The sequence below is a fragment of the Scomber scombrus genome, chromosome 1 (assembly GCF_963691925.1).
Source record: "Scomber scombrus chromosome 1, fScoSco1.1, whole genome shotgun sequence".
Taxonomy (NCBI): domain Eukaryota; kingdom Metazoa; phylum Chordata; class Actinopteri; order Scombriformes; family Scombridae; genus Scomber; species Scomber scombrus.
In genome coordinates this window covers 36,859,463-36,872,338 of record NC_084970.1, presented here as the reverse complement: position 1 = coordinate 36,872,338, position 12,876 = coordinate 36,859,463, and the positions used below count along the sequence as shown (strand labels likewise).

Sequence of the window (12,876 nt, the reverse complement as noted above, 5' to 3'; positions counted from 1 at the left end):
TGATCCCCTAATGTTAGCGTTAGCTGAGTGGCAGCGTTTAAAGTTCACAGTAAACTTCACGATTGTCTCCCAAGGTAATTATTTAGTCATTCAATCAAAAAATTGCAGCTGCTCATTTTCTTGAAGATGAACTACAGATGAACTCTCATGTGTGCGCCCTATAAGACTGTCTGGCTGCTTCGCTGTCCTCACTGCTTGGTTCCGCTTTTGTCGTCTGTCAACATCAAGTTATTAACTAATGTTTAGATAATTGATTATTGACTTATGTAAATCGATGCCTAGTCGTCCACATCCAAAACAAGAAATTTCAACACCCCTCGTAATTAGTAGGTGCATCCTGATTGGCTGGCTCCGTACATACAGATTTCACTGGGCAACAGTCTGTGTGACTGGGAGAAAGTATTACCCAATACCCATATAGTCCAGTAGACGGCTCTGCTTGTGCTTAAAAAACTACTGTAACAATATTATGACTGTTTGTTAAACTAGAGTCCGTACAACACAAGGTGCTTTAAGTGGAAAAATGATCAGCAATGCAAAAGCATCAAGCAAAAAGCTTCACCCTTACTGAAAACAATTACAAAAAGATGTCCAAGGCTGCTAAAATGCCCTCTGTCTCATTGGGGCCTTACTTTCCCTGTTGGTTCCACTCTTCATAAAGTCTATTTATTACTTATGTTGGATCACTGTGATCAGCAAGTAGAGTTTGTCAATATTTTAGTGGATTGAGTGATTTCTTATATATTTCCAGCCACACTCAGAAAACTAAATCTTGAATACAACACATCATTGTACTTCAGTCCATCACTGTACTTCAGTCCAGCATGTGTAACTTTGTTCTCATGAATTAAACTGAAAACTCACACTTTCTCAGACCAGGTTTCAGTCTCTGCAGTCCACCATGGTCCATCCTGGAGGAAGAGACAAAGTCAATCAACTTTGTACGCCTTCACTCATATCCACCATTAAACATGAACCAGAGTCCCTCAGTTAGTCAGAGTGTCTGTCCATCTGTACATACCTGAGAGTGTCCAGTTTCCAGTGTCGATCCTCCAGTCCAGCAGACAGCTCCATCTCTGCTAATTCTCCTGGATGATTGTATCTCAGGTCCAGCTCTCTCAGATGGGAGGGGTTGGAGCTCAGAGCTAAGGCCAGAGAAGCAGAGCCTTCCTCTGTGATCAGACATCCTGACAGACTGAACACACAAACAATGAGTTTAAGATTTAGTCCTGTTTTTACATTGACAGAAGAAATGCCTTTACACTTATGGCTCCACATCACATTTAAAAAGATACTAAGCTGTAAGTACTGAGCTTTACTGATGATTTATGTTTGTTCATATTTGTCAGTCCAGTTACTAAAGTAATTTAATTAGCAAACTTAGAGTTTTTCATTGTATTTCTGAATTCATTACATTCAGTGTTTAAACATTTAATTTGTATTATTTTCAGGAAAAGTGAAGTCTAAAACCATGTACAACATTTCCTGAGTAGCAGATCTGCTTTATATGTTCACCTGCATGTTGAGGACATGCCCGTAATTCTGTCTTGTATATTTCTGGGGCTCAACAGGGCAAATTCCTCCAGTCTTGCAAGTCAAACTGTCCTTTGGCAAAATACTGAACCCCAAAATAGCTCCAAAAGGTTGTGCCATTGGTGGGTAGGCATGTGTGTGTGTATGATTAGAAACACCCCCTGATGAGCAGGTTAACACCTTGCATGAAAGCCTCTTCCATCAGTGTATGAATGTGTGTGTGAATGGGTGACCGTTGGTATTTAGTGTGAAACACTTTGAATGGTCAGAAGACTAGAAAGGTAATAATAATAATAATAATAATAATAATAATAATAATAATAATATAATAATAATAATAATAAACCAAAAATATTATTAATGATGATAATAACGTCAGTTGTGCTTCATATAAAAGGAGCAAAAGACTAAATAAAAACATTAATGTAATATAATATGTAACAATAAAATTAGTACATACATAGGTACTATATAAGTGCATTCAGTTTACAATTACACTAGATTTGTATTACTGTATGTACACAAAGTTTTCATACAACATTAAATGACAAGCATATAGTATATTCTGACTCACATTGTAGCATGAATGGAGTATGACTTATTTTATACTTGATATTACACTTCAAACTCAAACTCATTCAAAACTCTGTCTTTCTGTAGACTAGAAAAAGATAGAGGTGGGGGCTGGTTGCAAAATATTGCTTTATAATAATAAAATTGACCTGAGAGTTTCAAGTCTGCAGTGTGAACTCTCCAGTCCAACAGACAGCTGCTTCACTCCTGAATCCTGCAGGTTGTTGTTACTCAGGTCCAGATCTCTCAGACTGGAGGACTGGGAGCTGAGAACTGAGGACAGAGCTGCACAGCTTCTCTCTGAGAGGTTACAGTTACTCAACCTGAAGAAGAATCAGCAGAACAAAAGAAAACAATTCAAAACATTAGTTTTCTTACTTGTCAAACGAAAAAAACACTGGATAGTTCTGTGTGCACCTACAGAGCTTTGTTGGAGGCTTTGACCACTGGCAGCAGCCTCAGAAGAGCCTCCTCTGAAGCAGAGTATTTCTTCAGGTCAAACACATCCAGATCATTTTCTGATGACAGTAAGATGAAGACCAGAGCTGACCACTGAGCAGGAGACAGTTTATCTGTGGAGAGACTTCCTGATCTCAGGTACTGTTGGATCTCCTCCACTAGAGAACGATCATTCAGTTCATTCAGACAGTGGAACAGATTGATGCTTCTCTCTGCAGACAGATTCTCACTGATCTTCTTCTTGATGTACTCAACTGTTTCCTGACTGGTCTGTGAGCTATTTCCTGTCGGTGTCAACAGACCTCGTAGGAGAGTTTGATTAGTCTGCAGTGAAAGACCCAGGAGGAAGCGGAGGAACAAGTCCAGGTTTCCATTCGGACTCTTTGAGGCCTTGTCCACAGCACTCTGATAGAAACGTGTCATGGAAGATTTGTCTTTTGTTTTAGACTTCTGTGCGTTCGACTGTGGTTCTTCTTGCAGCAGATTGACTCCAGAGTTGATGAATGTCAGATGGACATGAAGAGCAGCCAGAAACTCCTGAAGGCTCAGATGGATGAAGCAGAACACCTTGTCCTGGTACAGCCCTCTCTCCTCTTTAAAGACCTGTGTGAACACTCCTGAGTACACTGAAGCTGCTCTGATATCGATGCCACACTCTGTCAGGTCTGATTCATAGAAGATCAGGTTGCCTTTCTGCAGCTGCTCAAAAGCCAGTTTTCCCAGAGACTTAATCATCTTCCTGTTCTTTTTATTCCAGTGTGGATCTGTCTCAGCTCTTCCATCATACTTGACATTCTTCATTTTGGACTGAACCACCAGGAAGTGGATGTACAACTCAGTCAGGGTCTTGGGCACTTCTCCTCCCTCTCTGCTTTTCAACACATCCTCCAGAACTGTAGCAGTGATCCAGCAGAAGACTGGGATGTGGCACATGATGTGGAGGCTTCGTGATGTCTTGATGTGGGAGATGATGGTTCTGGCCTGCTTCTCATCCCTCAATCTCTTCGTGAAGTACTCCTCCTTCTGTGAGTCAGTGAAGCCTCTGACCTCTGTCACCATGCCAACACACTCAGGAGGGATCTGATTGGCTGCTGCAGGTCGTGTGGTTATCCAGAGGCGAGCAGAGGGAAGCAGTTTCCCCCTGATGAGGTTTGTCAGCAGCACATCCACTGAGGTGGACTCTGTAACATCAGTGAGGATCTCATTGTTGTGGAAGTCCAGAGGAAGTCGACACTCATCCAGACCGTCAAAGATGAACACAACCTGGAACTCTTCAAACCTGCAGATTCTTGCTTCTTTGGTTTCAGTAAAGAAGTGATGAACAAGTTCCACCAAGCTGTACTTTTTCTCTTTCAGCACATTCAGCTCTTTGAAAGTGAATGGAAATGTGAAGTGTATGTCCTGGTTGGCTTTGCCTTCAGCCCAGTCCAGAGTGAACTTCTGTGTTAAGACTGTTTTCCCAATGCCAGCCACTCCCTTTGTCACCACTGTTCTGATTGGTTCATCTCTTCCAGGTGAGGCTTTAAAGATGTCTTTGCATCTGATTGTTGTTTCTGCTCCGACTTCATTCCTGAATGCTGTTTCAATCTGTCTGACTTCATGTTCATCATTGACCTCTGCAGTCCCTCCCTCTGTGATGTAGAGCGGTGTGTAGATCTGATTCAGAAGGGTTGGGTTTCCTGCTTTAGCGATCCCCTCAAACAGACACTGGAACTTCTTCTGCAGGTTAGACTTGAGTTTATGTCGACACTCTACAGCAGGATTTCCTGAATGAACAAACAACAAATGAAATCAGTGAGTGGATCCTACAGAAAGTCTAGAAATCTGAACATGTAAGTGTGTCTGTGTAGTTTTTCCACCTCCATCAGTTTTATTCAGCTCATCAGTGAAGGACAAACAGCCTCTGATCTGATGCAGATGTGTGCAGCATATTAACAGCAGAGTTTGAAATATAAACCTCTCCCATGTTGCCTCCATTTCCTCTCCATCATGTTAAATCTGTTAAAATCCTCTTACTGCTCTGCAGACGGTCAGCCAGCTCCTCCTGCTTCATTCTCCTCAGGAAGTGCACTGTGATCTTCAGAAATGCGTCTCTGCTGCTCCTCCTCTGCTCTTCCTTCTCACCGTCCAACACCTCCTCATCCTCACTCTGACTCTCTAAGCATTCTGGGTCATCTGGACTCAGACCTCTCTGGACTCTCTTCAGCTCGTTCTTCACAAAAGTGACGATGTTCTCCTCCAGCAGCTGGAACAGAAAGATAAAGTGAACATTTAATTTAAACTGGTAGAACACAACATGTGATTCATGTGTCAGTCTGAAGGCCTGCTGGTCTAAACAGAGCAGCATGGACACTGTTAGGACCTGAATGCTACTTTACTATTTCATCTGTGGTTGATGGAGTTAATAGTAAAAGTTGTTTCTGTACATGTACACACCATAAATATGGAGTCCAGCTGTGTTTGATTCTGCTGTGCAGACTGATCACTGGGAACCTCTGAGCTCTGCTGCTGAACTCTGTGGAGAAAATATCACGTTTAAAGACTGTGTAAAGTGAATTCAGACATTTTCTTCTAAACACATTAAATAAGTCATAAATGTATTTCTAGCTCGAGCTTGGCTTCACAAACTGTGTTTCAAGATTTCTGTGTCTGTATTTAATGGGCGGGTCTTAAAATCACTGTTGCGTTACATAAACCGGCGGTGTTAACCAATAGCACGGTTACACACAGGAGCATAAACCCGCCCCTGCTGCTGTAGGTATAGATACATTCAGCGCACACTACTACTACTACTACAGTCTACAGTTAGCCAGTTAGCTGAGTTAGCCGCCGAGCTAGCCGCCGAGTTAGCCGCTGAGTTAGCATCAGAAAGCTCTCAGACCTAGCATCCATGTTTCTGGTAGAGGTGGTGACTTTGATTGACAGGTGACACTTGGTAGGGGGCGGGGTTTCAGCGGACTCGGCGGGCACTCCCACAGCGTTTGGGAGAAGAGAAAAAGGTTGATTTTTACACAACTTTGAAGCCTAATTTCATATATTTGGCGATTTTCTTAATCATTCAAATTTGGCAGGGTGGTTAACAACACACTCTTCTGTGGTATGAACACCCAAATAGGAAACAGGAATTAAGGTGGTTGGCCTATCATGGTGGCCCTGGTCAATCAGTTGAGCTTGTTCTAAGGAAGCCCTGCTGGAAGAAGGTGGGGACAGTAAAAGCCAGCTCTGCTCTGGGCTGCAGTCGAGTGCCCAACAAAAACTACAGACCAAGATGGCAGCTGTGGCATCATCTTTTAGCCAGAAGAGCAGAATTATGGAAATCCTTAAATTGTGTCAAAGTGTCCTTAAGCAAGACACTCAATCCCAGTTGCTCACATTAATTAGACCATTGCCTTGCATTGGTAGATCCACAGCCTTTACTGTTTAAGTGTGTGAGCGAAATTGGTGAATGAGGACGTTATAAAGTGCTTTGAATAGAAGTGCTCTATAAATGAATCCATAGACCACCAACCATTTAGAAACAGTTGAAAAATTAAGAAGACTTTGAATTTACATATCATACTGAAAGAATAAAAGTCAAAGTAAATGCTCAAAACGATTTTTACACATTGGAATTGAAACTGGGGATAATCTTTCCTTTATTGTGTTTAATGAGCCATGTTTGATTTTTCCATCAATGAAAATACATTCTTGTGTCTAATGATCCTTTAAATCTTCAGTTTTAAATTCTTACCTTCCATCAGCAGGTTGTCCATCTTTAAACTTATCAGGATGACCCATAGACCAGTCACTCTTCATGGACACACAGCTGGGTTCAGGAGAGTCTGATCTCTGCTGCTGCATCCTGATACAAACAAACAATGAACAAATCAAAGAGTTTAAAAAGATGAAATTCGACCAGAATGTCAGTAGCTGAAGATTTAGAAGCAGTGGATAAGTAATGTTCTCCTCTTAATAAATTAATGTTATTTGATGAAAGGTTCTTCTATGTCACCTGACGAGGGTGCTATAACATAGAAAACAAGCTTAGATGGTCTGGCACGTGATTCATATTCACTTGATAATAATTCGAGTCCAGTTGAAGTAACAGATTGTTGTTGTTTAAATGCTGATCAGAGAAACCCTGCACAGGGGTTTGTAATATTTTCAGACTGGATTTTTACAACTCCTGAAAATTATCATGCTGCAACCCTGTCTACTAGTACTCACATGTGCAGGAATCAACCTTTACAGTGATAGTATATTATATCATTGAGGAAAAAAGATGACACAGAAAGTATTCAAAATCAAAAAAGCAGAATATTCAGTTTAAAAGACTTTGAATTGACTTATTTTAGTGAAACAATAAAAGTCAAAGTAAATGCTCATACAAATGTCCATATCGGAATTGAAACTGGGCATCGATAACCTGATTCTGAATTAGAATCGGACTCAATAATCTTTATTTTCTTTGTGTTTAATGAGCTATTTTAGATTTATTTTTTCCATGAATGAAAAATATTATTGTGTTTAATAATCCTTTAAATCTTCAGTTTTCAATTCTTACCTTCCATCAGCATGTTGTCCATCGTTAAACTTAACAGGATGACCCATGGACCAGTCACTCTTCATGGACACACAGCTGGGTTCAGGAGAGTCTGCTCTCTGCTGCTGCATCCTGATACAAACAAATATTTAACAAATCAAAGAGTTTAAAATGATTCATTTTAACCAGAATGTCAGTAGCTGAAGATTTAGAAGCAGAATGAAAATCAGTAAGAAGACAGTGGATGAGTAACATTATCCTGTTCATCAAAGTGTCATCTGATGAAAGATTCTGTCTCATCTTAGTTGATTAGTTCATTATAAAGTGCTTTGAATGGAAGTGCTCTATAAATGCATCCATAGACCACCGACCATTTAGAAACAGTTAAAAAATACTTTGAATTTACGTATTTTAGTGAAAGAATAAAAGTCAAAGTAAATGTCAAAGCTAATACTAAAACTATTTGGAAAACTATTTTTCCATATTGGAATTAAAACTGGGATCGATAAGTTTAAGTTTAAGTTTACCTTCCATCAGCAGGTTGTCCATCTTTAAACTTAACAGGATGACCCATAGACCAGTCACTCTTCATGGACACACAGCTGGGTTCAGGAGAGTCTGCTCTCTGCTGCTGCATCCTGATACAAACAAACAATGAACAAATCAAAGAGTTTAAAAAGATGAAATTTAACCAGAATATAGCAGATTAAATTTTAGAAGCAGTGGATAAGTTATGTTCTCCTCTTAATGAATTAATATTATTTGATGAAAGGTCAGAGTTGGGCATTGAGGTTTCATTTTAGAACAGGTTCTTCTATGTAACCTGGTGAGGGTGCTATAATATAGAAAATCAAGCTGAGTTGGTCTGCCAGGTGATTCATATTGACTTGATGATAATTCAAGTGATTGTCCTATAGGATGCTGTGTATTTTTTATTTCTGATACTAATTATTCAGTAGTTGAGTGTCAGATGTGACAGTGAGTGTGAATAATGATGGTGGAGTGATGTGAGTGGAGAACAGTGATGGACAGTTAGAGATCCTCATCTCACCTCTGAGCTTTGGTCTGGCTGTCATGTTCCCCACACAGAGAGCTTTTAGAGGGAGGGACTCCCTCCTCTTTGTCCTCACACTGATCCATAGCAGAGAAACAGCTGCTGGGAGAACTGCACTGACTCACTGCAACAAGGTTTCATCACAGGACACATTAGTTCTCATTCATCTCTCTAACATGTAACAAATACTGTAGAAAACAGTGAAGCAGCAGCTCTTCCCATCAGACACACTGAGCAGGTCCATCTGAGGACTCTGCAGCCTCTGGGACAGTTCACAACATGGACTGTAAAAGAGCTTTCAGTCAAAACAAGTCTGTCTCAGTGTTGGAAGATGGTTGTTGTTCTAGCCAATTGAATGTTGCGTGTGTGTGGTACGGTGTGGTTAGACAAATATTTATACAAGATAAATATTTGTCTTGCTTCATCACATGCACCTGATGACATCAGTAGATAATTACACCAGTCACATACAGTGTCAAAGTGGGATAGCTGCAGTGAATTTGGAACTGAGGAAACCACACAGTTTTTCAACCATGTGTAGTTTTAATGTTTTTGATTATGTTTCATATTTATGAGCTTGTTGTCATATCATTCATTCAGTGCATCCAGCTTTTGGGGGAGTTTTTAAATCTGTACATATAGTAAAGGGTCAAATATATATTTCATGACGGAATACATTTTTAACACATTGGACATGCATTCAAATTCCTTCAGTTGACCTTTTTTGTTTTTCAATTGTCACTACAGTGTTCAGGATTAAAAATGCACCACACCCTGATCCAGTCCAACCAGTTCTGACACAGCCTTCATTTTCATTTTCATTTGCATGTTTTTTAAGGTCAGATTACATTCAAGTGCTGTTGTTTCAACCCAACAGTAATACAAGGAAGTCATTTTCAAACTGCTCTCCTTTACTAATAAAAAAAAACAAAAATCAAAATCATCTGTAAAACCTGAAGAATTCAATAAATATAGTGAAACAAACAATCAATGATAATTGAATTATAAGAATCAGAATTAAGAATACCAATGTCCTCAGCATTTTCCATTCAAAATTCACATGGTATAATTAAAATAGCATGTACTTTATACTGTATATACTTTGCCAGTTCAACAGTTCTAATCATTTTGATTTTAAACATCTGACTGAACACTGACAATAACTTCACTCAATGATTCCTGGTGAAGCCCGGGACTTAGACTGGAGTATGGTATATGTACTGTAGCTGTGTGTGTAAAAATATGTAGTAGAATACAGAAATTACATGAAGGATTTCATGAACATATTTTCTTTACCTGCTGGTCTGCTGGCCTGAATCCCGCTCTGTAAAGTTGCACTTCCCTGTGCTCCCTCCCTCAGCTCTTTCTCCTGTTGTTGTCGCTGGAGTCTCTCTTGTTAGAGGGCATTGTAGCCTATACTGTAGCACCCAAATTGAACATAAAGAAACCTTCATTAAGCCACAGTTGCACCAATTTGAACATTATAAATGATCATCTCATAATGAGGTGAATAATAATAATAATAATAATAATAATAATAATAATGATAATAACAATAAGGCATTAGACCATTTGTTTTATTTTGTTGTTTGCCATCTCATCCAGCAGTGGATGCTCTAAGTGTTTTGTATGCTATAGTATGCTCCCTCTTGACCCATCTGTAAATTAAGCAAATGATATGTTTTGTTTCAAAAATGGAAGACATGCAATTGATTGTTTGTTTGCCTTGGGCCAGATTAAGTGGCTCTGCTCTGGGCCACTCCCATCTCTGACTGTGTCACCCAGAGGCATGTCAATCAAAAAGTAATAAAAGGGTTATGTTTTGAAGTTAATTTGGTCTATTTTCAGCAATTGCTATTTGCATTTATTTATACAACAGCTAAATTATTTTTCCCCCAGTGCAACCAAAAAGGGAAAATAGGCTGTTGCCTGGGCAACAAAAGCCCGTACCTGTGCCGCCCTTGCTGAGCAGGTCCATCTGAGGGCTCTGAGGACAGCTTCTGGGACACTTCACAACATGGACTGTAAAAGAGCTTTCAGTCAAACCAACTCTGTCTCAGTGTTGGAAGATGATTGTGTTTTGTATTAAAATGCACAACTGCCAAATTGTTTCAATCTGTCAAACCAGTTGACACTCCCTGTATCTTCATTTGCATTTTTTTTTTTTTTAGCTCAGATAACAATCAGTGTTGTTGGTTCAGGCTGAGACTCATTAACAGTAAAACAAGGAATTCATTCTCAAACTGCTCTCCTTTAACTTATAAAATACCAATAAAGGATCAAAATCTTCTTTAAAACTTGAAGGATTAAATAAATATAGTGAAACAAACAATAATCACCCAGAAACATCGAACAGTGATTCAACACAATGTGATCAAACTGATGGTTCATCAGACATTTACAGATTTCTCTGGTAGGATTCTCACCTGCTGAAGTCTCTTCAGGTCAACTTACAGACACTTTCCACCTTCATGTGTAGAGGAAACATCAGGAGAGAAGAAGCTGATTATTCTCCCTCGTCAGTCCTGCTGTCTGTGTGCATTTGATCTGAGGACTCTGTCACATGCTCATAACTTCAGAGTCCAAGTCAGTAAAAACATCAAAACCAGTCTAACCTGTTGATCAAACTGTATCAGATATCACACAGTACATGTAGTTCTACTATCTGTCCACTAGATGATGAAAACTGAATATCTAATGAGCAACAGATCAGCTCAGCATCATAAGCTGCTGTAAGTATCCCTGACCAACAATATCACTCAACAGTTTGGATCAACCTGGCTGTGATGCATTTTATTCAAAACTTACATCTCTGGGGTTTTTTCCAGCTTCAAATGTTCTACTGAATTAAACCATTACAATTGAATCTGGTGTTTGGCCTTTGGAGAGCTGAAAAGCAACCATATTTTAGACAAATGAATCTTTGCTGCAAGTTCAATAAGAAAAAATCCTTATCATCAAACTCTGGCATCAAATATGGGTGAACAATGCTATGTTCTTCTGTTCTATTTATCTGTCACTTCTACGGTCCAAAATGTCAAAATGCTTTCATTCACAATTATGTCATCACCAGAGGTCAACCGATATGGGTATTTCTATCGCCGATCTTTAGAAATGTGGGTCAGCTGATGGCCGATAGATGATGCCGGGTATTTTTTGGCTGATATTTTGTCATTTTTTCCCCTGATAAAATATGACACCTTAACAATAACAAATTATAGACAAAGTGTCTCAACTTAAAAAAGCATTTAATTAACACATTAGTATTCATCAAGTTTCAGAGAACACAAATAAACTGTAGAAAATATAAATATAACAACACTTGAACTTTTGTTGAACACATAACATCTAGTCTTCATTCTCACTTTTTCTGCTCTGACTCTGAACTCCACTTATTTTAGATAAAGTCTCTTTAAGTAATCAACCAAGTAATAAAGATTTAAGTTTTAGTGCACTTGAATTAGCAGTGCCATCTCCTTGTTTCTAAGGGAAGGGAAAAATGTAAACAACAATACAAAAAGAGCAATGTGAATATTATCTTTTAACCACAGCTCCAGTCCCATGAGTCACCTCTTCACCCCACCCATCCCTCACTGAAGTTGTCAGTATTCCCAGTTTAAGAGCTGCAGGTTGTAGCGCAGGAAACTCAAATTATCTCAGTGAAATGCTGCCATAAAGGATTAGATTGTTGTTCAGCCATCACACTGCAATTACTTAAAAAATAAGAAATAGTACAAGGCTAACATGTTTTAGTATCACATAATTCCATTAATTATTCCATACACAGTTATAGTACAGAGCTCAAAACATTTAAATCGCCTTCCCAAAACTGTCCTGAAACATGTTTGTTTTTTGTACATGTTTATTCTACTTTATTAAAATAACAATCATTCAAGGATGTTCTTCAAATTCAGTCTAATCCTCATTAATAATTATGCATTTTTATGACCAAAATCTTTCACTATCTTCCATATCTTAAGTTACTGTGACAATTTAAATCATATTTCAGTCACATCATGTACATCTCATTTAACATTCAACTGGTTTTCACTCCTAACAGTATGGGTTAGTGTAATTACTGCATTTTAATCCTAATAATACTTTGATATCAGGTGAATCCTATAACATAACTGCACTGTCAAATGCATAAAAATAATAGAACAAAACAGTAAAAGTGCAGACTGTGGCTTCACTGACAAATGCATGATTAAACTACATTAAATTGTGTATCTGCAAACTCAAATGCATTGAAATGATTAAACCTAAACCATTAAAATATTAACATTTCTACACATATTCATCTTCTCCCAAACACAAGATCGGTCTGTTTATGTGAACCAGCATCATCTTGTGGCCGCCATTATTACAGCACTACAAACCACCACTGATCTGCTCTCAGAATCATTTTCATGATTTAAGGTACTTGAAATGATTTAATGAATGTATTAGATTAAACTTATGATAAGAAATGCTGCACAAGAAACACACACACACACACACACACACACACACACACACACACACACACACACACACACACACACACACACACACACACACACACACCATGTTTCCATCACTTCAGGGGACATTACATTGACTTACATTCATTTACTGGACACTTATCCTAACCGTAACCATAACCACTACATGCCTAATCTTAACCCTTATCCTACACTTAACATAACCCTAAACTTATATTAACTTTAAATCAAGTCTTCAAGACTTGCTTTTT

At 38.7% G+C, this 12,876-nt stretch overlaps 1 protein-coding gene across 1 annotated transcript in view; it reads right to left on the bottom strand.

Annotated features, from left to right (window-relative positions):
• LOC133997935 (uncharacterized) overlaps nucleotides 1–12,876 on the bottom strand; it is a 46,126-nt gene that overhangs the window by 17,718 nt on the left and 15,532 nt on the right. The window contains exons 6-8 of the mRNA XM_062437706.1: nucleotides 5,002–5,080; nucleotides 4,582–4,810; nucleotides 3,091–4,331 (exon numbers count right to left, since the gene is read on the bottom strand). Of these exons, the coding sequence (XP_062293690.1) occupies nucleotides 3,091–4,331; nucleotides 4,582–4,810; nucleotides 5,002–5,080 (1,549 nt within the window). The remainder of the gene's footprint in view (nucleotides 1–3,090; nucleotides 4,332–4,581; nucleotides 4,811–5,001; nucleotides 5,081–12,876) is intronic.